Raw genomic sequence first — 23,909 nt, 5'->3', positions numbered from 1 at the left:
AAATAAATAAATAAATAAATAAATAAATAAATAAATAAATAAATAAATAAATACCAAAGCTCATAATAACGTCATGCAATCAATAATCTCCAAACTATCCTGCTTCTAAACAGTGCATGTTACTTACTGTGGTTTGGAGATTATTGATTGCACGGTGCTATTATGAGCTTTGGTAGGGTAAAGGTAAAGGTAGTCCTCTGTGCAAGCACTGAGTCATTACTGACCCATGGGGGGACGTCACATCACGACGTTTTCTGGGCAGACTTTTTTACGGGGTGGTTTGCCATTGCCTTCCCCAGTCATCTACACTTTACTCCCAGGAAACTAGGTAGTCATTTTACCGACCTCGGAAGGATGGAAGGCTGAGTTAACCTTGAGCTGGCTACCTGAACCCGGCTTCTGCCGGGATCGAACTCAGGTCGTGAGCAGAGCTTGGACTGCAGTACTGCAGCTTACCACTGTGCGCCATGGGATGAGCTTTGGTATTAATTAACAACTTCCTGAGGAAGTCGTTTGAGAAATGCAAGCCAGCCTCTGTTTGGGCAAGGCACGGATAGCTTGGATTTTCCTCATCTCTTTATCCACACTGTTTTCCTGTAGAAAGAAAAAAAATATTTATGAACTTTGCCATATCTTCATATCTTCATCACTTCTCACCTGCTGTCAGATTCTGGCAGTTAGATCCCCATAGTACTCCATTGCACATACTCCAGTGTATGAGTTAAAGTTACTTTATTAGAGATCCATCAGTATCAGCATACCCAGGCAAGGGTAATTGGCAGAAGTGACGTGTATAAGGTTAGAGGGGTTAGTTATAGGGCAAGTTCCCACCTTTAGGATCTGGATGGTTAGGATTCTGGCGTGAAGTATCCAGAAGGGGAGGAGGGGTTTGAGACAGGAGGCGAGAAGAACCGTAGGAGAAGTGAAGTTATTTTCGGTTCCCAGGGGAGCCAGCACTCAAGGCCACATTCTCAAGCGGCTGTGAAAATGGAAGTAGACATCACCGCAGGCATCTGTGAGATAAGCAACCCTCAGCTATACAGACCCCCAAATGCCACTTCTCATACTCTCAGAGGATCAACACATAATACAGAGCACACAGAATATTCGTGGCAGATATGTAGACCGACATATATGACACCTGGCTTGTCATGTCTTCCGTGGAGCCCTTTTCCCCAACTCGGTTATGAGAGATTTAAAAGGACAGTTTTGTTGAAGATTTATATGTTGCCAGTCTGGTTGATATTTGTGTGTTGCATGTATATATGGTTATTTACGGTTGTATATGTAATAATGAATTGATGCTTTATGAATTCATATATGTCTATTTTTCTATGAATTGATATTTATTATTGTATTTATAGTATTTTATAGCACTTTGTATGAGCACATAGTCACTTTAATAAGTAAATATTTATTATTGTATGCATAGAGGTTATTCATTATTACTCCTGATTGACTTTTCTTGGATATCCACATCGTTATAGGCAGGAGAGCCTTTTTTTGTGTGTCGCTGCCTAGGATCAAAGCTGGGAGGGAAGGTGGCTTGGTATAGCCGGATCTCATCAGATCTTGGAAACTAAGCAGGGTTGGTACTTGGGTGGGAGGCCACCAAGGAAAACTTAGCAGAGGAAGGCAATTGCAAACCACCTCTGCTTCTCATTTGCCTTGAAAGCCTCTTGCTGGGATGGCCATAAGTCAATTGTAATTTGATGGCACTTTACACACACAAATCCAAAAAGTATGCTCTTAAATATCTTACCAATTAATGTTAAAAAAGAACAGAGAGAGCTTTTTTGTTACATGGTGATGGCAGCAAAAGTAATATTTGCAGTAAAATAGAAAACAGATATCTGCCCTGATGTGCTGGAGTGGAGACACAAGATTTATGAATATGCATCAATGGCTAAGCTGGCTGCCTATTTACACAACAGACCGATAGCCGGATTTGGGGGGAAATGGAAGGACCTTTTTGATTATTTAGGCAGAAATTAACTGATATAGAAGTTTGCATAACTAAAATTAACCAAGAAGTAGGAAAGAGGGAAGGAGAGGGAAGGAGAATTATGATGCATCTATGCTTAGGTATAATAAATTTAGAATGTTCTTTGATTAATAGGTCAATGCAAGTTTAAATGTTGGTTGTTGTGGGTTTTCCGGGCTGTATTGCCGTGGTCTTGGCATTGTAGTTCCTAACTACAATGCCAAGACCACGGCAATACAGCCCGGAAAACCCACAACAACCATCGTTCTCTGGCCGTGAAAGCCTTCGACAATACATCAAGTTTAAATGTCTTGCTTGTTTAACTCTCAAAACAATTCTATATGTACAGGTCACACAAGATTGTATGAGTCTCAACACAATTAACAAACCTAGTATTTGTATAATCTTCTTTTAGACACTTCTTATTTTAATATCTTATCCTTTTAAAAATAAAATCGTATAATAATAATAATAATAATAAAAAATACACACACAGAGGATTCCAAGCCAATGTAAATGTATGTGTAAACCAAAAATGGTTTTCCTCTCCTGGAAAATGAAGTCATAGGACCCTGTTCTGAGCACTGCCTCTGGATGGCTTAGGATGGCAACCCATATGGTACTCCATGATAATGTTTCAAAGATACTGGGCTAAGCTGGGTTGGTGCAGTTCTGGAGGCACATAGAGCCAAAGATGGCCCATTTCAACTGAAACATCCATACAATGGAGCCATTCAGGCTAAAGTATAAGTTTCTCTAACTGAGAGAATACCCAGGTTTACAATTATCGTTGTTTTCTGTAAAACAAAAAATGTGTTATTTTGGGGTGTTGTTGGAACTCAAAATGGCACTCAACATTCCAGTAACACCTATGCCCACCAACCGAAGTGTAACGAGTTCTCTGCCTGTGCCTGAACCAAGCTTCCACTAGCCAAAAATGAGGTTTATCTTTCTCTTGGAAAGCTTTCAGCAATTAGTTTTCAGACTAAGTTCTTTGAACCACCTGTTTATCAGTACATTTATTTTATATAGGATTCGATATTGCTTTGCAGCTCCTTATCAAGCATACAGACACCTGTCTAGAGTTTATTTCACTTTATTGAAAATACACCCTAGTTTTTTAATGAAGCAAGTAATTAAAATATAAATGGTTATTAATATGAATCCTATAAAAACAGAACACAGAAATGTTTGCTAACATTTTCTAATTAATTCTAAGTTTAACATATGATCAAAGTTTCTATGAAATGCATAGGTAAAGATAATCTCACCTAGATTTTCTCAAGAGATTTCTTCCATCAGAACTCTGACACTCTATCTGAATTTGTATTTTTTATAAGTTATCATATGCAAATATCTAAGATCTTTTCACGTGATAGCACAAACAAACAATAATTGGTTTGATGCTTCATTGAATATTCATAATTTCTATTGTATAATCTTCCAATTAGTAAAAAATGATGTTATATTCAACTTGCAAAACAAAACTATAAATCTCTGAGAAATGTCAGAAAGAGTTAAGTTAAGAGATCACTATTGGTTGAATCTCTGATAGAGGAACATTTATCTAGATAGAGTCCACTGTTTTAATTGACTGTCAAAAGATTAAAGCACACCTGTTAGAATTACCTAACACACTGAAAAAAACACAGACGGTTCATGCAAAGTTTGAAAATTCATCTAGAATACAAGTACATGGCCTAGAATTGCTTAGTATTGATTATTGTCATGTGCTTTTATCTATATTGGTGCAACAGAGGAGAGGAAAGCCAGGGAAAGGAGAGATCATGTAGGCTGCAAGAAGATGGAAAGGAGAACCAGCAAGACTGGGGTGGGGGGAGGCGGGGAGTGGTGTCTGGGGGGGAAAGAAAGGAGGAAAGGGAAAGGAGTAGTTCAGAGCAAACAAGATGGGACGGGGATAATGGAGCTGAAGGCAGGAAGAGCTGGCAACTTCGTGGGGGGAAAGCGGGACCCGGTAAGGGATGGTAACTCCCTCCCTGGAAGTCCTTATAATTACTAATTTTAATAAAAATGTTCTTCCCACCCAAGAAATCCTGCCTGATTTTCCAGATGTTTTGTAATGACAGATTTGAAGAAGGGAGCTATACCTTTGAAAAATCTTGTTGAGTGCCACTGGACTCCAATCCTGTTGTTCTACTGTAGACCAACACCTACCTGAAACTATAGATTTGTTATTACATATTATACACTCTTCTTTGATTTATTTTTGTTTATAGATATATTAAATTATATATATTAAAATATATAATGTATGTATATCTCTTTATTAATCCAGACACCCCTCAAAAGTTCACAAGAACTGAGCCCTGAGCTGCCCTGAGCCCATCTGTGGGGAGGGCGGGGTATAAATCGAATAAAATAAATAAATAAATAAGAAGGCTACAGTGAATTCTAGTTATTTTAGATACCCTTCCCTCCTATCCTTAACTATTGGAACTAATGCCCATTGATACTGACAAACCAGTTTATTTTAAAAAGCAATCTGAAAGGGGCATGGTCAGACTTTTGACATACCTTAATTATTCACGGCATATAAGGGGCTTCTTTGCCACCTTCTGCCCTTTGTTTTTAATGGCAGCTAGATGGGCAGACACTAGTAACGGATAAGACTTCTTTTCAGGACTGGAAAGCCTTCACCGGCTGATATTTTGAGTAACCAAGTTGTTGATCCGTTAACACACAGAAAGTCAGTCAGCTTTCTTCTGGCCAGCTGGCAACGGTAAAGGAATATTTTCTTTTTTCAAGTCAATGTGTTAGCATCATGGTGGAATCTAAGAGTCACAGTGTATTAATTGAGCACCATTTCCCCGACCTTTGTAAGAAACCCTCTGGACCACAAACACCAACATTTTTCAATGCAATGATGAGGATTCAGCCCCAGATCCTGCACTGCTGGAGGCCAATGAGACGAACTTTTAAGATGTACGATGAAAGCGGGAATGGACTCCTCAGCATCCAGGATTTCAGACAGGTAATTAACTTTTTAGTAGCCTTCCATTTTAATTGCATTTACAGCCTGTCCCTAAACTGTGCCCAGGATTCCTGTTCATATATGACTCTCCCCATACAATAAAGCAGTCAGACGGGGCCCAAGACGTTGGGCTGCTGGGACCCAGAAGGGGGCTAGAAAAAATAGGCCTTCTGGCAAGTGACCCCTTTACTTAAAACCCCCTGCCAAGCAAAGCCCAGAAAGCCAGAGGGCCCGCAGGACCAGTTTGATTCCATAAAGCCTTGACTAGGGCTGGCTAATTTCAGGTTTCTTGTTTGACGGCAGGTTTACCGGTTTGACTGGAGAGTTTAATGTTTTAAATATTCCTATATGTTGTAATGTTAACTAACTTAGAAATCTTCACATTAAAGATGGGATTTAATAAAATAAATCTATAAGCAAGTAGGTGAAGAATTCGCTGAAGACGGAGAAAGGCTGTGCTCCTGTCATTGGAGCGATTGTGCCACAGAGAGAATTTTAACAGATGCATCTTTCCTCCCTCTCTCCTAGGGATGTGCACCCAGATATTTCCTTTCCGAATATATTTCTGAAGAATTCTTTATTTTTCTGGTAAATTCAGGTATCTCGACTGATATTTGGGATTTCCAGAATGCCAGTAATCAGGTCCTGAAAAATTCCAGGAATATTTGGGACTGGCTTTTTAAGCTTCCCAGCCTGTTTTTCTTCCGTTGCACAGTTCTCCCAGTTAATGGGATCAAGTGTTAGGGGCAGCAGTGGAACTGTCTTCCTAGTCTCATGATGATTGGATTCTCTGTTTTGTTTTGACATTGGCAGTGTTGTGCTTATTGGGCTTCTCTGCTTTAATGTTTGTTCTGTTGAGCTTGTTGTTTCCGATTGCACTTGGAAGCATTTAGCCAGGGGTTGCTCTTGTTTGGCTATTGGCTTCTTCGCCCTGGAGAAAGCATGGGGTTTTCCCCCCATAGGAAACAATGCAGAAAAGTAGGATGGCTGGGGGCATCTTGTTCAGGGGCCAATAGAATTGGACCCAATTCACTTGAAACTTGGAAAGTTTTTAACGGACAGGCATGACTAGTAAGTATCCCTGCAGTTTGGAAGCCATTTGCTTGAAAAACAGCCATTTCAGGCCCCTCAAAAGAGTTCCCCATAGAGAATACAAAACTGGGGAAAAAATCAGAATTCGGGGAGGGAGGACCTGAATCTGAATTCCAAAATGATATTGGAAATCCAGAATGATCTGGAATATGGATAACCTTCCTGAAAACAAAATGTGAAAAAAAAATCCTTTTTTTTTTCCAAGTCCACATCCATACTTTCTGCAGGACATGCTGCCCCTACCAGATTTCTATGCAGTTGTTAAAAATAAAGGAGCCCTGTTTTCCTCTGCTTCTGGCCACACTGCCTGTCTGTTGGGTGGACTTTGCTAAAGGCTGCCTGATGTTTTAACTGTGCTGCAACAGACTTTTGCTGAACTAATTTGAATTATTCCTTCTTGGTTGTTGTGGGTTTTCCAGGCTGTATTGCCGTGGTCTTGGCATTGTAGTTCCTGACGTTTCGCCAGCAGCTATGGCTGGCATCTTCAGAGGTGTAGCACCAGAAGACAGAGATCTCTCAGTGTCACAGTGTGGAAAAGCACCAATCCATATGCAAAAGAACCTCCTCAGGATACAGTGAAGCCTCCCGCCATTAGCATTCCACACCCTGGGAAACTTACAGGATGACTCAGCTCAACCCCACCCCTCCTGAGTAGATATAAATGACCTGCCAACATCTTTTCCACACTGTGACACTGAGAGATCTCTGTCTTTTGGTGCTACACCTCTGAAGATGCCAGCCACAGCTGCTGGCGAAACGTCAGGAACTACAATGCCAAGACCACGGCAATACAGCCCGGAAAACCCACAACAACCATCGTTCTCCGGCCGTGAAAGCCTTCGACAATACATTATTCCTTCTTACTTATTAAATGAAAAACAAAATCTCTAAGTGGAAGGGAAGACGTAAAAGTACCAATCAAAATATCTTATTCTCAACATTCTCAATCTATGGATACTTAAATCTGGAGACTGGAGCCATGCACAGACAAGACAGTTATTTCTACAAACCTGAAAAAAAGCCCCAGGTTTGCAGAAAAGAAAGGGGGGAAATGGGGTTAAAGGCCTCATGATAAAAAGAGTGCCTTAACTTTAAGAGATGTGTTATAAGTGGCCATTACTAGGCAAAAGGGTGTTGCATTAGTTTCTGGCAATAAAAGAGGGGGGAGTGAAGGAGCAGAGCCTCTTTCAGTCCTGTTTGGCCTTTAAGGGAGAACTCATTAAGGGCAGGCCTGACAGCAACCAATAAGTAACTTGTTGCCAGATCTGTAGGTGCTTAAACCAGAGATTGGAGCTATGAAAAGATGAGACCATTCTACAAACATGAGAATAATCCCAGGTTTGCACAAAAATCTGAAACAATAAAAAAAATAAAAGCAGTGCCTGTACCTTTAAGAAACAAATGTACTCTGTGGCTATTGCTAGGCCACAATACCACAACAGTATTGCCAGCCTAGTTTCTGTCAGTAAAAGACAGGAGGGACAGGCCCTTTCCAGGATTGTTTTGGCTTTTGAGGGAGGACTCATGGTGGCCAGGCCTGGCAGAAACCACCAGAAGTCTTGATATCATATGATCCGTATGACTCACCAGCACGAGGGTTACCAGGTCTCTATATCCTCCCACCACCAGTGGGCACCTGGGAATCCTAACCAGAATGCACCCCGTGAAAGCCAGCGAGGTATAGTGATTAGAGTTTCAGACTAGGATCTGGGAGACCTGGTTTCATGTGTCCAGGCCACATCCCCTATTCTGATGTGTTGCTTACTGGGAGCCAGAATTCAGGATATTACAAGCTGACTGCCGAAACTGATCAGACTGACTGATCAGTACCCGTTTCTGCTGGTTCACGTGGGAACAAATGACACAACCGTGAATACCGTTGCAAGAACTAAAGAGGACTATGAAGCTCTTGGAAGGCAGTTGAAGACAGTGGGGGCACAAGTGGTATTCTCTTTTATCCTTCCTGTCAAAGCAAGAGGAATGCCAAGGGACCAGACCCTATTCAAGGTGAATTGTTGGCTGAGGTGGTGGTGCCAGCAGGAGCGCTTTGGGTTCTGAGACCACGGGATAAGTTTCCGTAGAGAAGGCCTTCTAGCACATGATGGACTTCACCTCTCAAGGTCAGGGAAGAAAATGTTTGGAAAGAACCTGGAGAGCTTCATCAGGAGAGATTTAAATTGATGCCACAAGGGGAAGGGGACAATCAACAAGGTGATTTCAATGAAGAAGTGATAACAGCGGGGGCCCATCTGGGTAGGGCAAATCAAACAAAGGTACAAGGCTACAAGTGCCTATATACCAATGCCCAAAGTATGGGTAATAAGAAGGAAGAGCTTGAGCTTCTCTTGCAAACAGAGGGCTACAGTATAGTAGGAATGACTGAGACTTGGTGGGATGAGGTTGTTCGATCCTCATTTTTCTATCTAAGACAGGCTTGACAACTTGTCCCTTACTTATCGACCCATGACCTTATGACAGTGATCCAGGCAACGGTCACCTCCAGATTAGACTACTGTAACTCACTCTACGTGGGGCTTCCCTTGGGCTTGATCTGGAAACTGCAGCTGGTTCAGAATGCAGCTGCACGAGTGGTTGCCAGAGCTCCAGTCATGGCACATATAACACCCATCCTCCATCAGCTGCACTGGTTACCAGTTGGGTACCGGGTCCGGTTCAAGGTTCTGATGCTGACCTATAAAGCCTTATGTGAACTGGGCCCAGCATACCTTCGGGACCGCCTCTCCCCATAAGTTCCCCGGAGGTCACTTCGGTCAGCTAATAAGCACTTGCTGATGGTCCCTGGCCCCAGGGAGGTCCATCTGGCCTCTACCAGAGCCAGGGCCTTTTCGGTCCTGGCTCCAACCTGGTGGAACTCTCTGTCTGAGAAAACTAGGGCCTGACAGGATTAGTTCTCTTTCTGCTGGGCCTGCAAGACGGAGATGTTCCGCCAGGAATTTGGTGGGGGCTAGGCTGTCCTCTCGCTGGCCATACCACTGAAGACTATCCACCACCCACGTAGGAGCTCATGTGTGCATCTAAACTGCTGTATTTTAATATTTATATCCACCAATTGAGAAATTTTAATTGTATATGGAATAGTGTTTTAATGTTTTTATAATGTTTTATTGTTTTTAAACTTTATGTAAAAATTGGATGTTGTTACACCGTCCTGAACCTGTCTGATGGGGAGAGCGGTCTAGAAATGTAATGAAATAAATAAATAATAAATAAATAAAATGATTTCCATGACTGGAATGTGGTAGTGGATGGGTATGAGTTGTTTAAGAAAAACGAGAAGGGTAGAAGAGGAGGCGGAGTGGCATTGTATGTGAGGAAAGGACTTGATTGTCAGCAAGTTCTGGAGAATGTGGTTGACAGCCCAGTGGAAAGTATATGGGTGGAAATAAGGGGAGGAAGGACAAAGGGTATTGTTGGAGTCTGCTAAAGACCGCCTGACCAGGGAGAGGAAATCGATGATGCCCTCCTTGAATAGATTCATAGAGTATCCAAACTTCAGAACCTTATAATGATGGGTGACTTCAACTTCCCCGATGTGTGCTTGGAGACAAGCTCAGTAAAGTGACAAGACTCATGCAACTTCCTGACCTGCCTGGCCGATAATTTCCTTTTTCAAATGGTGGAGAAAGCTACAAGGGGCTCTGCCATACTAGACTTAATATTAACCAACAGGGAAGAATTGGTAGATGGGGTGAAGGCGGTGGGGACCTTAGGGGGAAGTGACCATGTTCTCCTTGAATTCCAGTTGCTGTGGGGGGCCAAGGAAGTTCTTAGCCAGACTCATAGGTTAGATTTTGGTAGGGCTGACTTCAATGAACTCAGAGGCTTGATGAGAGTCATTCCATGGGGGAGTGTGCTGGAAGGGAAAGGAGCAAGTTATGGGTGGGCTCGTCTCAAACAGGAGCTTTTGCAAGCTCAAGCCCTCACTATTCCAGCAAGATGGAAACATAGTAAGGGCTCCAAGAAACCGATGTAGATGAACAGAGATCTCCAGAATAAGCTAAGGGAGAAAAAGGATATGTTCAGGAAATGGAGAGAAGGACAGACCTCTAAAGCTGGGTCTAGCCAGGAGGGCTCGCTACAATAAGAAAAACTTCTACAGATATGTGAGAAGCAAATGCAAGGTAAAAGAGGCACTTGGACTGCTGTTGGGAGTGGAAGGAGAAACTCTGATGGAGGACAGAGAAAAAGCAGACAGGCTTAATGACTTTTTTACCTCTGTTTTTTCCCTGAAGAAATTGAGCCCGTCTAGAGATAGTAGTAGACAGGACAGGACACCTGGGGGGCTAGTTGACATTGACGGAGAGTGGTTGTGGAGTGGCACCTGGCTGCAGTGGGAATACAAGGGAATACATAGAGGCCAATCCCTCGAGAGGTGTGACATTATTCTGTCAGGTTGATGACCACAGGAGGGGGGAATACAAATCCCCTGGGCCAGATGGTGTGCCCCTGAGAGTGCTCAAAGAACTTTCTAGAGAACTTGCAGAGCCTCTGTCCATCATCTTCAAGGCCTCCAGGAGGACTGGAGATGTGCCACAAGATTGGAGAAGAGTGAATGTTATCCCAATCTTTAAGAAAAGGTAGAAGGATGACTCCAGAAATTAAAGGCCAGTCAGTCTGACTTCTGTTGCTTGGAAGATATTAGAGCAGATTTTAAAGGGATTGATCTGTAAGCATTGGGCTGTTCGTGGCTTTTTTTTGTTCATATTGCTGTTTGTGCATCTCTAATTGTGGGTGGCTGTCAGCCAATGGCATGACATCATTTCCAGGAAAACCTGGAACTTATGTCAGTCCTTTCTGGGAGCATAGAGTTTTATCATAGAGTTCAGTTCCTCATAGAGGCCAATTCCTCGAGAGGTGTGACATTATTCTGTCAGGTCGATGACCACTGGAGGGGGGAAGGGACTGGCAACCGTAGCATAACAGGAGCTTCGGCTTGGGTTTTTTGCAGCGAGTGAGTTAGTCATGCATCCCAGGCTCATGTACATGGCTGTTTAAAAATGCTTGTGCACCAATCTGTGATCCATATGCTATGAACTTGCAGGAGACACATCTCTTTCCCACAGCAATATACCCTGTAGCATCTGTCTCTGAAAGGGAAGTAGATATGTTCTCTACGTGCATTTTGTCCTAGATGGCTTCCTCCCCTCAAGGATCCTGGAATGGTGCTTTGGTGGTGACGCTGCTGAGAATTCTGTTAGCGGCCCCTAGTTCTTCTGGTGAAATTATCGTTCTTAAAGTGGTTAAACCAGTTTTAACCTAGTTTATATAACTTTGACTTTAATTTAGCAGATGTGCTCAGAACTACTGTGTTGACTCAAGTTGTTATATTGTGTTTGGCCTGATTTGCAAGAAATCCACGTCCTTAATCTGAGAGATATGAGACCCATAGAACCATATTGCCACTGCGCAAACATGGCAAAAAGTAACTTCAGATATTACATAATTCTGAGATGAGGCTGAATGAGATATTTTTCTTGAACCAATAGTGCAGATTCCATTCTGCTTTGCTGTTGCAAACTTTCCCAGGTAGATCCCAATTAAAAATAAGCAGTGTCGGTTTTTGTGTGTTCTGTAGGTACTCCGTCAGTACAGCATCAATCTGACTGAGGAAGAATTCTTTCACATCTTGGAATATTATGACAAAACATTAACTTCCAAAATCTCCTACAATGAATTCCTCAGAGCATTTCTGCAGTAGAAGAAAGAGAGCGACCTCCCGTCTTGAGAGACCAGTAGACAAGAGCAATGTGCTTACTGAAATACATTTCTTCATTTCAGTCTAATAAAACTATATAAATTCAATCTTTTGATTAAACAATTAATAAGGAATCTTATAAAATGAGAACTGTGGTGGTGGCTGGTGAAATATTTCAATTGTTGGAGCTATTAATTTTCACATGATCTTTTAAACTGGGAAAATGGAAAACAATGAAAATTGCAATGGTGGTGATTTAGGGACTCTTAATCGGTATTCCAAAAAGTAATCACTTTATTTTCTTCAGATTAAAGTGTTTTATTAAGAGAGTGAATTCTAAAAGACACAACATTCAACATTTTTTGCTCTAATTTTCCAGGTTGATATCCAATACCTTATTATTCTTTATTAGGAAACTGGATGACTCAGTATTCTCAGTTTAATAGGCTTAGTAACAAACAAACTGAGAATCTGCATCCTGACATTTACTATCCAATATCCAACCAAAACAGCATCCATTCCTATCAGAAGCTCTTCAATCTTAAAAAAATGATTTCTGGCATTATGGCGTGGTTGGAAACCTTCTAGACTGACAGTTATTCTGGTGCCTCATTGTCTGGTTTTCATTTCTAAAGCAGTCTGAAAGGGTGTGGCACAGAGGCAGAACATCTGCTTAGCATATAGAAGGTCCCCAGTTCAATCCCTAGCATCTCTACTTCAGGTCAAGTAGTAGGTGTTGTGAAAGACCTTGACCTGAGACCCTGAGGATCTGCTGCCTGTCTGAGTAGACAGTACCAAACTGGATGGACTGCTGGTCTGAATCAGTATAAAGAGCTTCATGGGCATGTGAGAGAAGGGAGGGGCTGGGGTAGTGAGGGAAGTGACTCTGCTTCAGATATACTGGAAATTTTATTTATTTATTCAATTTATATACCGCCCATCCCAGGGGCTCTGGGCCCTCAGCTGCATGCCTCTGATTAGCATTTTTGTGCTTAGTGTTTTCACTGCACCCTCTCAACTACTTTAGAAAAATGTTCTTATTGGGGGTGTGCATAATGAAAATCACAAGCCATAAAAATCATGAAAATAAATGTTTCTGGGTCTTACCTATGACTCTCTGGAATGGAAACTCCAGGCCTGGTGAAACTCTCGCTGAAAAAAACCTATGTTTTTTTTTAAAGTTCTGTTGTTTACCAGCAATGTGGCATGAGCTTGCATTTCACTTTGAATCTGTATTAATTTCCTGGACAATTTCTCCTTTCCAATAAGACTGTTGCAAGGGAATAATGTTTTTTCCTGAGGGAATAATGGCTGGATAAATCTGGGATATGCTTATCTTATTGAACCAGATTAGAGAATCTTACCCAGTTTTCAGGGATACCAGATTTTTATTTTTATTTTTTGGTATTCCTGAAACCTGGATCAACCAAAAAAAATTTTGGTGTACACCCCTAACAATAATGATGGGGGGCGGGGCGGGGAGGCTTGCTGAGGGTCTTGTAGAATTCAAGTTCCTTGCCCAGTTTGCTTGAAACTTGGGGGTTCTTTGAAGGACAGGCAGAAGAGCCAGTTTGGTGTAGTGGTTAAGAGCACGGGACTCTAATCTGGAGAGCCGGGTTTGATTCCTCACTTCTCCACTTGAAGCCAGCTGGGTGACCTTGGGCTAGTCATGGTTCTCTGGAGCTCTCTCAGCCCCATCCACCTCACAGGGTGTTTTGTTGTGGGGATAATAGTAACATACTTTGTAAACCACTCTGAGTGGGTGTTAAGTCATCCTGAAGGGTGGTATATAAATCTAATGTTATTATTATTATTCCTCCTGCAATTTTGGTGACGTTTGTGTGAAAAAAATGCATCCAGCCCCTCAGAAATCTCCCATAGGTAATAATAAAGATGCAGATATGGCTTGGGGTGTGTGGGGAGACTGCACCAGAAGCCTTCCTTACTTTCTGAAAGGAAACAAACAACAAACTTCAACAAGGAAGGGAGGCTAATGCTGAGTGTTCTGTGGAAAGGTAAATTTTTTTAATGCAGACAGGGCTTTGTTTAAAAAAAATGTTAGTGGGTTGCTGAAGCTCTCCTGCTGGCTGACAGCTGCTTGACAGCCATTTTAGGAATCAGTAGAGAGAACGTAGTGTGGCTGCACAGAAAGAGGCCTATTATGAGGGGATGTAAAATCACCCTCTTTGTTCAATTGAAACTTGGGGGTTCTTTAGATTAGAGGGAGGACTGTGTTCTGTGCCATTTTGGTGGTTTCAAGTACAAAAACAGCTGCCCCAGAGTCTCCAATTTGCCCCCTCCCTTTCTCCATTGAAAAGAACAGCCACAAAAAGCATGAGAATGTGAAAAAACTGACAAAATCTGACCCCAGCCCAAAAATACCCCAACAGAAAACTACCCAATCATGTAAAATGTTTCACTCAACAGCCTTGGATACAAAACCACAATGAACATTTTCTAGTCTGGTTAGTCTTAAAGGTGCTACTGGATTCTTTTCTATTTTCTAGAGGCACACCTCGACTTCTTATCTATGTAAGTGCACCTGATTGCTCGAGGTACGATTCCATTGTCTGGAGCAGCATGAAGTCTAGACAGACAAGGGAACAATTCTGCTTGTTTCTGCTAGAAAAGCAGAATGAGGGGAGTAGAGAGGCAGGGGCTGTGCCTTCCTCCCTGCAGTAGGCAGCAGGCCTGCTTTGTGGACTGTGAGGGAGGGGGATAGTGGAAGAAACTTCATTCATCCCACAACATGTCAAATTATATAAATTGTGAAGGACTAGTGGTAAAGAATTGCAACATCTCTTGTGAAAGAAAACTGCAAATGTCTGAGTGTCTATAATTTCAAGGAAAGTGCTCAGGAACCACAAAATAGTTTCAGTATCCTCTCAGCTATTATTAAAGTCAAGCAGCCCATCATAATTCACTTATAAAGCAAGACATGGGGGACAGTTTTTAAGCAACACCAGAGTGGGAAAGTTGGGAGCTCATCCCTGCCCCAGACTTGGATGCTTGAAGCATTTTTGACCCAGCCTGGCTGAGCCCTGGTCTCAGACCTCAGCTGGGAGAAAAATACCAGGCTCAGGGAGGAAATGGATGCATTTACCTCAGTCACCAGTGAATTTTGGTTTTTGTGTAAAAACAGACACCCCCACCTCCTACTAGAAGATCCTGGGAAGAGGAAAAAAGTTTATGCCCACTTGACAGGTGGAATTTTCAAACAGAAATGGGATGAGTTTTGCTTGGAATTTAAGTCTTTAAGAATTTAATTCCAATCAAAGGAGTTGCAGGCAAAAAAATGTATTTCCCATTGCAGCAACTCTCAGAACGATGTCCTAAGTCTTCAGCCCTAAGATGACCAAGTTCATTTCAGGATGAATAAATACAATGGGACTCAACTTTTAAAAATAACATTCAGCCAGCTTGGATTTTTTTCTGTATACACTTAAATGTATGGATGTCACTTTACATTTTTTAAAACTAGCCTGGGACTCTGAATTTCAGCTAATAACATTCCAGCTAAACCGATTCACTATAAACATGAGCTTACTAAATTGAGAAGGATTGTGTTTTGTAAAGGACTGTACTTTCCTGTTCTGAGTTTCCTCTAAAAGATTGAACATAATATAAGGAATGAAACATTTCCAAAACATGCCAATTGAAATGATTTGGTTAATACAAAATTGAGCTTAGAAGTTGTGCAAGTACTCCTTAGAAATTAAAATTTTCCAGCTGAATATATGGTAATATTTGCACAGGCTTCAATTTCTACGTGGCTTATCTTTTTTCACTGTGCACTATCTAAAAACTGCTAGCTTACTGGATAAGAAGGAATCAGCCACACACATACAGGAACAAATCTATATGGACGAACCACAAGAAAGCACTTTCTGTCTTCTGTCCAAAATCCAGAAATCCAGGATGCCCTATTGTCTCCAGCATAGGCACAATCATTGTTGGGGTGTTTGGATACATGGACTCCATTCTTAGACACTATGCCTTCAGGGCCCCCAGTTATGTGTGTGACACTACAGACTTTCTGAGAAAAATACAACCTGTTGTCAGTCTTCCACTTAACACCATTTTGGCAAGCATGGATGTTGAATCTCTATATACCAACATCTCCCACAAAGATGGACTGCAAGTCTGTAGGAACACCATCTCTGCCAACAAACAGCTGCTCTTGCCACCAAGCTCTGCCAGTTTGTTCTCACCCACAAGTTCTTCACATCTGGCAATAATTTACTCAAATCAATGGCCCAGCCATGGGCACCCACATGGTGGTGCCACAATATGCCAACATTTTATGGCTGCACTCCTCTTGTACTGAGATTGTATTGGTTTTTGTCAAAGAATTTATTATTATCCATTTATCGTTTTATCAACTTGATACATGCTGTCAGAATTTACGATCTCCAACTGGACTGCCTCTATAGAGAAAAAAATAACTACAATAGGCTTATCTTTGGATTAATTATTTATGCATATAAATCAATTAAACACAGAATTTTGGACACTGAATTGCAAAAGCTTGCCAGTTCTGCCCCAAAATTCTGCTCTCCTCTGAATTTTGAAATCCTTTTAATTACTGGCCAACTGGCGCCTTACTTCTCTGCCTCTTATACCCCACAAATGCACAGAGCGTTCGCACTCGCTAGGTGCAATGCTATCCCTTCTGCAGTCACCCATGGCAGATATAATAAGATCACATATTCTGCAAGACTTTGCACTTGTAATTCAAATTCAGTTGAGTTGGTTCCTCATATCCTACTCCATTGTTCCCAGTATGCTGATATACATTCTAATCTTTTAGACCCAATTTTACTTAATATGCTGGGCCATTCGGAGGCCTTAATGGTGTACCGTCTTTTGAAAGATTTGTCAACGGAAATAACTGAAAAGGTAGCCCTATTTTTAAGTCTGGTAATCAAGGATGGATTGAAAAATGTCTAACTGCTTTCACTCAAATTACCCTTGTTACCGTTATATTTGTTTACTGCCTGTATCGATAACCTGAGATATGCCAATAAAGGCTTTGTTGTAGTTGTTGTTGTATACATAGTTGAAAATTGAGAATTAAAAACAATTATTATTAATGAAGACAAATGGAAAGGTATTTAAATGGAAGTGAAAAATTAAGAACATTTATAAGCAAGTTCTATATGGAGATATGATTTAATTGACAACAATAGGATTTAAATAATAGTAGTATTTTTTCTATACGATCCAGTTGATGTGTTTAGGTTTTATGAAATATGTTGATTGTAGTAGTGGTTGATTGTAGAGGTAAGACTTAGATGACTGTATGATTGTAGCTTATGTTTCATGTGTTTGAGTTTATTAATTGAAATAAAAATTTATTTTAAAAAAACACACAAAAACTACATTTTCTAGACTCCCATGTACAAGTACATGATGGAAATGTAAAAAACCACCTTATAATGAAAACCTACTGATTGCCAAATGTATCTATATGCCTCCAGTCACACACCAAACAATCCATTGTCTACAGCTAAGCTCTACACTACAGCCATATTTATTCTAATTCCTCTGACAGGGATTCTCACCTATGGGATCTACACCAGACATTTTGGAATTACAATACCCACCTGACATAGTAAGAAAACAGATTGACAAAGCTATAATGATACCAAGAGATAACCTGCTACAAGATAGGCACAAGCAAAACAACAACAATTTGTTGTCATATACAGTTCTCAGTTCAAACTAGTTCAATGCATCATTAATGACCTGCAACCTATGATGGACAATGATACTCTTCTTTCACAAACAGTGGGAGACAAACCATCTAGAGACCACGAACAGCTCCTTAGTCTTAAGCAACTGCTCACTCACAATAATGTACTTCCTAACACAGACATAGACTCTGGGACAAGGACCTGCAATAAACCAAGATGCCAACTCTGCTTGCATATTCACTCTGACAAAACAATAACCGGACCTAACAACACCAGATATACCATCTCAGGTTCATTTATTAGTTCATCTTCCAATGTTATATACGCTATCAAGTGTCAGCAATATCCTTGCACTCCTTACACAAAACAACAGATGGACGCATATCTGACATTAAAAATCACAACACTCAAAAGCCAGTGGGAGAACATTTTAATCTTTCAGGACATTCAACTGCTAACATAAGAACAACAGTCATCAAACAGAGAAACTTCAAGGGAATATTACAGCACAAGATTGTTCAACTGGAGTTCATTCTGATCTGGATGACTCTGGTCAAGCCTGATTCAGATAGGGCCTTAAGAAGCCGTAAGTGTTGGGGTTTGGGATTAATGGTGATCTGAAGTAGCCTAGGGAGCTGGGCTATCCGAGATACTGTTTTGGGGAAGCAAGGCGCTTGAACACCTGCTACCGTCCCCCCTTCAGGAAGAAGGGGGTCCTGAATGCTATGCAGCCCCGAGAGTGTGTGATCTTGGTGATGGGGGGGGTTCTGAATCAAGGATTCTCCCCACCACCTTGAGGTCCCCTCAGAGAAGGGCAAGCTACTAACTCTGCAGTACCTCTGGAGTCATTGAATTGGCATAAGATCATCAGAAACCAAGCCTCAGTACCAGATTTGACCAACTAGAAATGGAGGAAACAGCACAGACAACCCAAGAAAGCAGCGTAAGGTAAAGATTGTTATCGGACTTTTGAATAGAAAAAGCAGAAAAAAGACCATATATTAAAGTAATAAAAAGACTTAATTAAATAGAGGAAACAATAAGGAACAGCATTTGAGTAAGAAATCCCGAATTTGGCAAGTTTTTAAGGACAAAAAGAGAGATATAAAGGATTGTTTACGCATACTTGCGGTTTGAAGAGAGATAACAGGCGTGAGAGAGGAGGAGGGAGCTGGGAAATAGCATTGAAATATCACGAGAGGAGAGGAGATTGAGAGAGGAGGAGACAACATATGCCTAGAGAGGACAAGAACAAGCAGGAAGCAGGAAGAACAGCGAGAAGAAGACCCGGAAGCAAAACAAAGTAAACATTGCGAGAAATTAGGACTAAAGGAACAGGAAATATGCCATTGTAGTTGAGGGAAGAAGTGATTCCAGTTACCATAGAGAAATTGCGCCTGACATTTTGGATCCAAACTGAAAATTTTTTTTCTTTTATCAAGACCAGCAAAGTGAGTAATATTAAGGGGAAAACAGTAAAAAAGCAACACGGATTTAAGAAAGAGAGCGGACACGTGGGGGGGCGCCAAGCCAAGTCCAAGTATGATGAAAAAATTAGATAAAGAATAGCAAGTCTCAGTAAATGCAGCGATTGAAGGACTGGAGAAGAAAGTTACAGAAGGTTGTTGGGGGTTTTCCGGGCTGTCTTGCCGTGGTCTTGGCATTGTAGTTCCTGACGTTTCGCCAGCAGCTGTGGCTGGCATCTTCAGAGGTGTAGCACCAAAAGACAGAGATCTCTCAGTGTCACAGTGTGGAAAAGATGTAGGTCATTTGTATCTACTCAGGAGGGGTGGGGTTGAGCTGAGTCATTCTGTAAGAGTTTCCCAGGGTGTGGAATGCTAATGGCGGGAGGCTTCACTGTATCCTGAGGCGGTTCTTTTGCATATGGATTGGTGCTTGATGTGCTAATCTTCTCTGCAGGGCTATTGTCGGGTGTGGAGTGTTTTGTTGGCCTGGTGTTTTTCAGAACTGGAGCCCATGCTCTGTTCATTCTTAAGGTTTCTTCTTTCCTGTTGAAGTTTTGCTTATGCTTGTGAATTTCAATGGCTTCCCTGTGCAGTCTGACAAAGTAGTTGGAAGTGTTGTCCAGTATTTTGGTGTCCTGGAATAAGATACTGTGCCCTGTTTGAGTTAGGCTATGTTCAGCCACTGCTGATTTTTCAGGCTGTCCAAGTCTGCAGTGTCTTTCATGTTCTTTTATTCTTGTCTGGATGCTACGCTTTGTGGTCCCGATGTAAACTTGTCCACAGCTGCAGGGTATACGGTATACTCCTGCAGAGGTGAGGGGATCTCTGCTGTCTTTTGCTGATCGTAGCATCTGTTGTATTTTTCGGGTGGGTCTGAATACTGCTTGAAGGTTATGCTTTTTCATAAGCTTTCCCATCTGATCAGTAATTCCTTTGATATATGGCAAAAACACTTTTCCTGTGGGAGACTGTTTTTCTTTGGTTGTTTGATTCATCCTGGGTTTGATTGCTCTTCGGATTTCATTTCTGGAGTAGCCATTTGCCTGAAGTGCATGGTTCAGGCAAATGGCTACTCCAGAAATGAAATCCGAAGAGCAATCAAACCCAGGATGAATCAAACAACCAAAGAAAAACAGTCTCCCACAGGAAAAGTGTTTTTGCCATATATCAAAGGAATTACTGATCAGATGGGAAAGCTTATGAAAAAGCATAACCTTCAAGCAGTATTCAGACCCACCCGAAAAATACAACAGATGCTACGATCAGCAAAAGACAGCAGAGATCCCCTCACCTCTGCAGGAGTATACCGTATACCCTGCAGCTGTGGACAAGTTTACATCGGTACCACAAAGCGTAGCATCCAGACAAGAATAAAAGAACATGAAAGACACTGCAGACTTGGACAACTTGAAAAATCAGCAGTGGCTGAACATAGCCTAACTCAAACAGGGCACAGTATCTTATTCCAGGACACCAAAATACTGGACAACACTTCCAACTACTTTGTCAGACTGCACAGGGAAGCCATTGAAATTCACAAGCATAAGCAAAACTTCAACAGGAAAGAAGAAACCTTAAGAATGAACAGAGCATGGGCTCCAGTTCTGAAAAACACCAGGCCAACAAAACACTCCACACCCGACAATAGCCCTGCAGAGAAGATTAGCACATCAAGCACCAATCCATATGCAAACGAACCGCCTCAGGATACAGTGAAGCCTCCCGCCATTAGCATTCCACACCCTGGGAAACTCTTACAGAATGACTCAGCTCAACCCCACCCCTCCTGAGTAGATACAAATGACCTACATCTTTTCCACACTGTGACACTGAGAGATCTCTGTCTTTTGGTGCTACACCTCTGAAGATGCCAGCCACAGCTGCTGGCGAAACGTCAGGAACTACAATGCCAAGACCACGGCAAGACAGCCCGGAAAACCCCCAACAACCATCGTTCTCCGGCCGTGAAAGCCTTCGACAATACAAAGTTACAGAAGGTTATAAAGAACTGAATCAATTGATACAAAAGATGCATGAAACATTGGTAAAAGATTTGAAAGATGTAATTAAAACAGAGGTGGTGGAATTGGCTAAGAATATGGAGGGGATTAGAAATGAACTACAAGCAACAAACAACAAGGTGCAAGAAGTGGAACAGAAGACTAATGATTTAGCTACAAATGTAAAGACGGAAAATCAAGTGATGCAGGAGAGGATGGCAGTGATGGAATGTAAGGCAACGGAAAGACAACTAAGATTTAGGGGCGTTCCAGAATCGATGGCGCAAAATGTACAAGACCAAATGACAGATATTTTAGCAGAATTTTTGAATAAACAACCAGAAGAAATTACTGTAAATTTGGATCTAGTATACAGGGTCAACTCCGCATATGCACAACAAAAGAATCTACCAAGAGACATTATTGTGCAGTTAATAACAAAAAGAATGAGAGAAGAGATTATCCAAAGACACTTTGTGAATCCCCTATCGCTGGAGGGAAGCAGGATCAAGATAATGAAAGAGGTACCTAGGAGAATTCTCCAAGAGAGGAAAAAATATAGAGAATTGACCCAGAAGCTGAGAGAGAAAGACATTAGATATAGATGGGAAATACCAGAAGGGTTGAGCTTCTATTTTAATGGTTTGAGAGTTATAATTAAATCAAGACAGAAAATGGAGGAGTTTCTCTCTGAGAATGCAAATGACTTTCCTAGATTGGTAAGAAAATAGAATGTTGGAGTACAAATTAATATCATGGAATATAAATGGACTAAATTCACCACAGAAGAGAAGAACTATTTTTCATTGGCTAAAAAAAAATTGTAATATAATTTGTTTACAAGAAACACATATTAAGGATCAAGATGTCAAGTTCTTAAAAAATAGGCAACTAGGAAGAGAATTTATAGCATCAGCAAAACAAAAGAGTAGTGATGTATATTAAAGAAGATTTGGACTCAAAATTAGTATTTCGAGATCAAAATGGGAGATATCTTGCTGTTAAAATTAATGTGTGTGATAAGAAGACTTTAATAATAAGTATATATGCACCCAATGGAGCTAAAGATCAATTACCTTGATACCAAAAGAGTCACAGGAATTGACTGATGTTAAAAACGACAGACCAATTTTGTTAATAAACGATTATAAAATATTGGAAAGAATACTAGCAGATAGACTTTAAAATATGGCTAATGGACTTTGTAGGAGATGACCAGGCGGGGTTTTTACCGAACAGGCAATTAAAAGACAATTTGAGGGTGTTTATAAATGCCATTGAATATTATGACAAGCGTCCAGATAAAGAAGTTGGGGGTTTTTTTGCGGATGCAGAGAAAGCCTTTGACAACTTGAATTGGGATTTTATGTTTGCATCGATGGAAAAGATGGATCTAGGTAAGGAGTTTATAGAAGCTGTAAAAACAATCTACAAGAACCAAAGAGCAACAATTTGTGTTAATGATGACCTGACAGAGAAATTTGAAATAAGGAAAGGAACAAGACAAGGGTCAAATCCACATTCACCCATTACCCGCATGTTTATCGGATATCTTCCATTTGCCTCCAATCCGTGATTTTTTCCTCTTCGTTCACATTCCTGCTTCCAATCCGTCTTTCTCGCGCGTGCCTCCGGTCACACAGCCGCTCGAAAACCGCTTTTTTGGGCGGGACCTTTTTTCCCGCCCATTTTTAAAAAATTTTTTGAGTGCACTTTTCCGTTATTTCAATCTTCCTTATAAAGAAACATCATTGAAGATAATGATGCCTCTCTTTCCCCCACTGACAGCACTGATGGCTCTCTCCCGTTTCTTTTTTTGGAAATTTGGAAGCATGTGGGAAGCTTTCGTGGGCATTTCCTATGCAGGACAGTTCAGTGCCTGAATTTTACTGAAGTTTCACTTCCTTGGAGTGTCATTATTTCGATATTTCGTAATTTCGATATTACAGTAATATAAAATAAGAAAAATAAAAAACAGTTAAAAAGGAAGTTTCGCGAGTCCGTTCTGAGAATGGATTCACCCCAAAATGATTTTTCAAACTACCAGATTTGATTCAGAAACAGCATAATCAATAAATCCAATGCTATGAAGTCAAAAACAGTCTTTTGCAGACTACGGAGCACTTGCAAGTTGAATCAGCAAATAGGAACTCTTGGAACGGCCGGGGAGACAGGAAGGGGGGTGGTTTTTAAAAAAACCGCGTAAATTGCACATTGGCCTGTTCACGGCCACCGTGAAACTCCCGTTGAAAACCTGTGACCACATATTCAGGAGAAATGTGAATGAAATGCGTCTGTTTAATGACATAATGTGACTGGCACTTGGGATTGCGTGGGGAATGCGGGAAACATGCGACTTAGAATGAGTAATGTGGATTTGACCAAGGTTGTCCACTGTTGCCGCTGTTATTTGTAATGGTCTTGGAAATATTATTGAGGCAGATAAGAGAAGATGAGAATATAAAAGGGATTAAATTAAAGGGGTCTTCATACAAGCTAAGAGCATTTGCAGATGATGTGATGTTTATAGTTGAAGACCCAGTACAAATTCTGCCAAGATTGTTAGCTAAGATCAAAGAGTTTGGAGATTTAGCAGGCCTTTATATAAATAAAAAGAAGCCGAAAATAATAACAAAAAATATGACGAAGAAGAAGCAACAAGAATCGATGAAAGTAACAGACTGCGAGGTGATACAAAAAACAAAGTATTTGGGAATAGAGCTGACAGCTAAAAATATTGATTTGTTTAAAAACAACTATGAAAAGCTCTGGACTCAAATTGAGATACGATAAAATGGAATAAATTGAACTTACCTTGGTTAGGTCGGATTGCTACAATCAAAATGAATGTGCTGCCTAGAATTATGTTCTTGATACAAATGATATCAAAGGCTTATACTACATAGGAATTGGATGGTCTAGCTATTTTACTGCTGCAAACTAACAGGGCAAACTCCCTTGAA

The 23,909-nt window shown here is 41.0% G+C and overlaps 1 protein-coding gene across 1 annotated transcript in view; it reads left to right on the top strand.

The window, feature by feature from the left end:
• EFCAB6 (EF-hand calcium binding domain 6) overlaps positions 1-11,787 on the top strand; it is a 213,855-nt gene extending 202,068 nt beyond the window's left edge. Inside the window, exons 29-30 of the mRNA XM_055000612.1 lie at positions 4,827-4,976; positions 11,665-11,787. Of these exons, the coding sequence (XP_054856587.1) occupies positions 4,827-4,976; positions 11,665-11,787 (273 nt within the window). The remainder of the gene's footprint in view (positions 1-4,826; positions 4,977-11,664) is intronic.
• The last annotated feature ends 12,122 nt before the right edge of the window (positions 11,788-23,909 follow it).

Source organism: Eublepharis macularius, chromosome 16, assembly GCF_028583425.1.
Source record: "Eublepharis macularius isolate TG4126 chromosome 16, MPM_Emac_v1.0, whole genome shotgun sequence".
Taxonomy (NCBI): Eukaryota; Metazoa; Chordata; class Lepidosauria; order Squamata; family Eublepharidae; genus Eublepharis; species Eublepharis macularius.
This window is presented reverse-complemented; position numbering and strand designations above follow the sequence as displayed.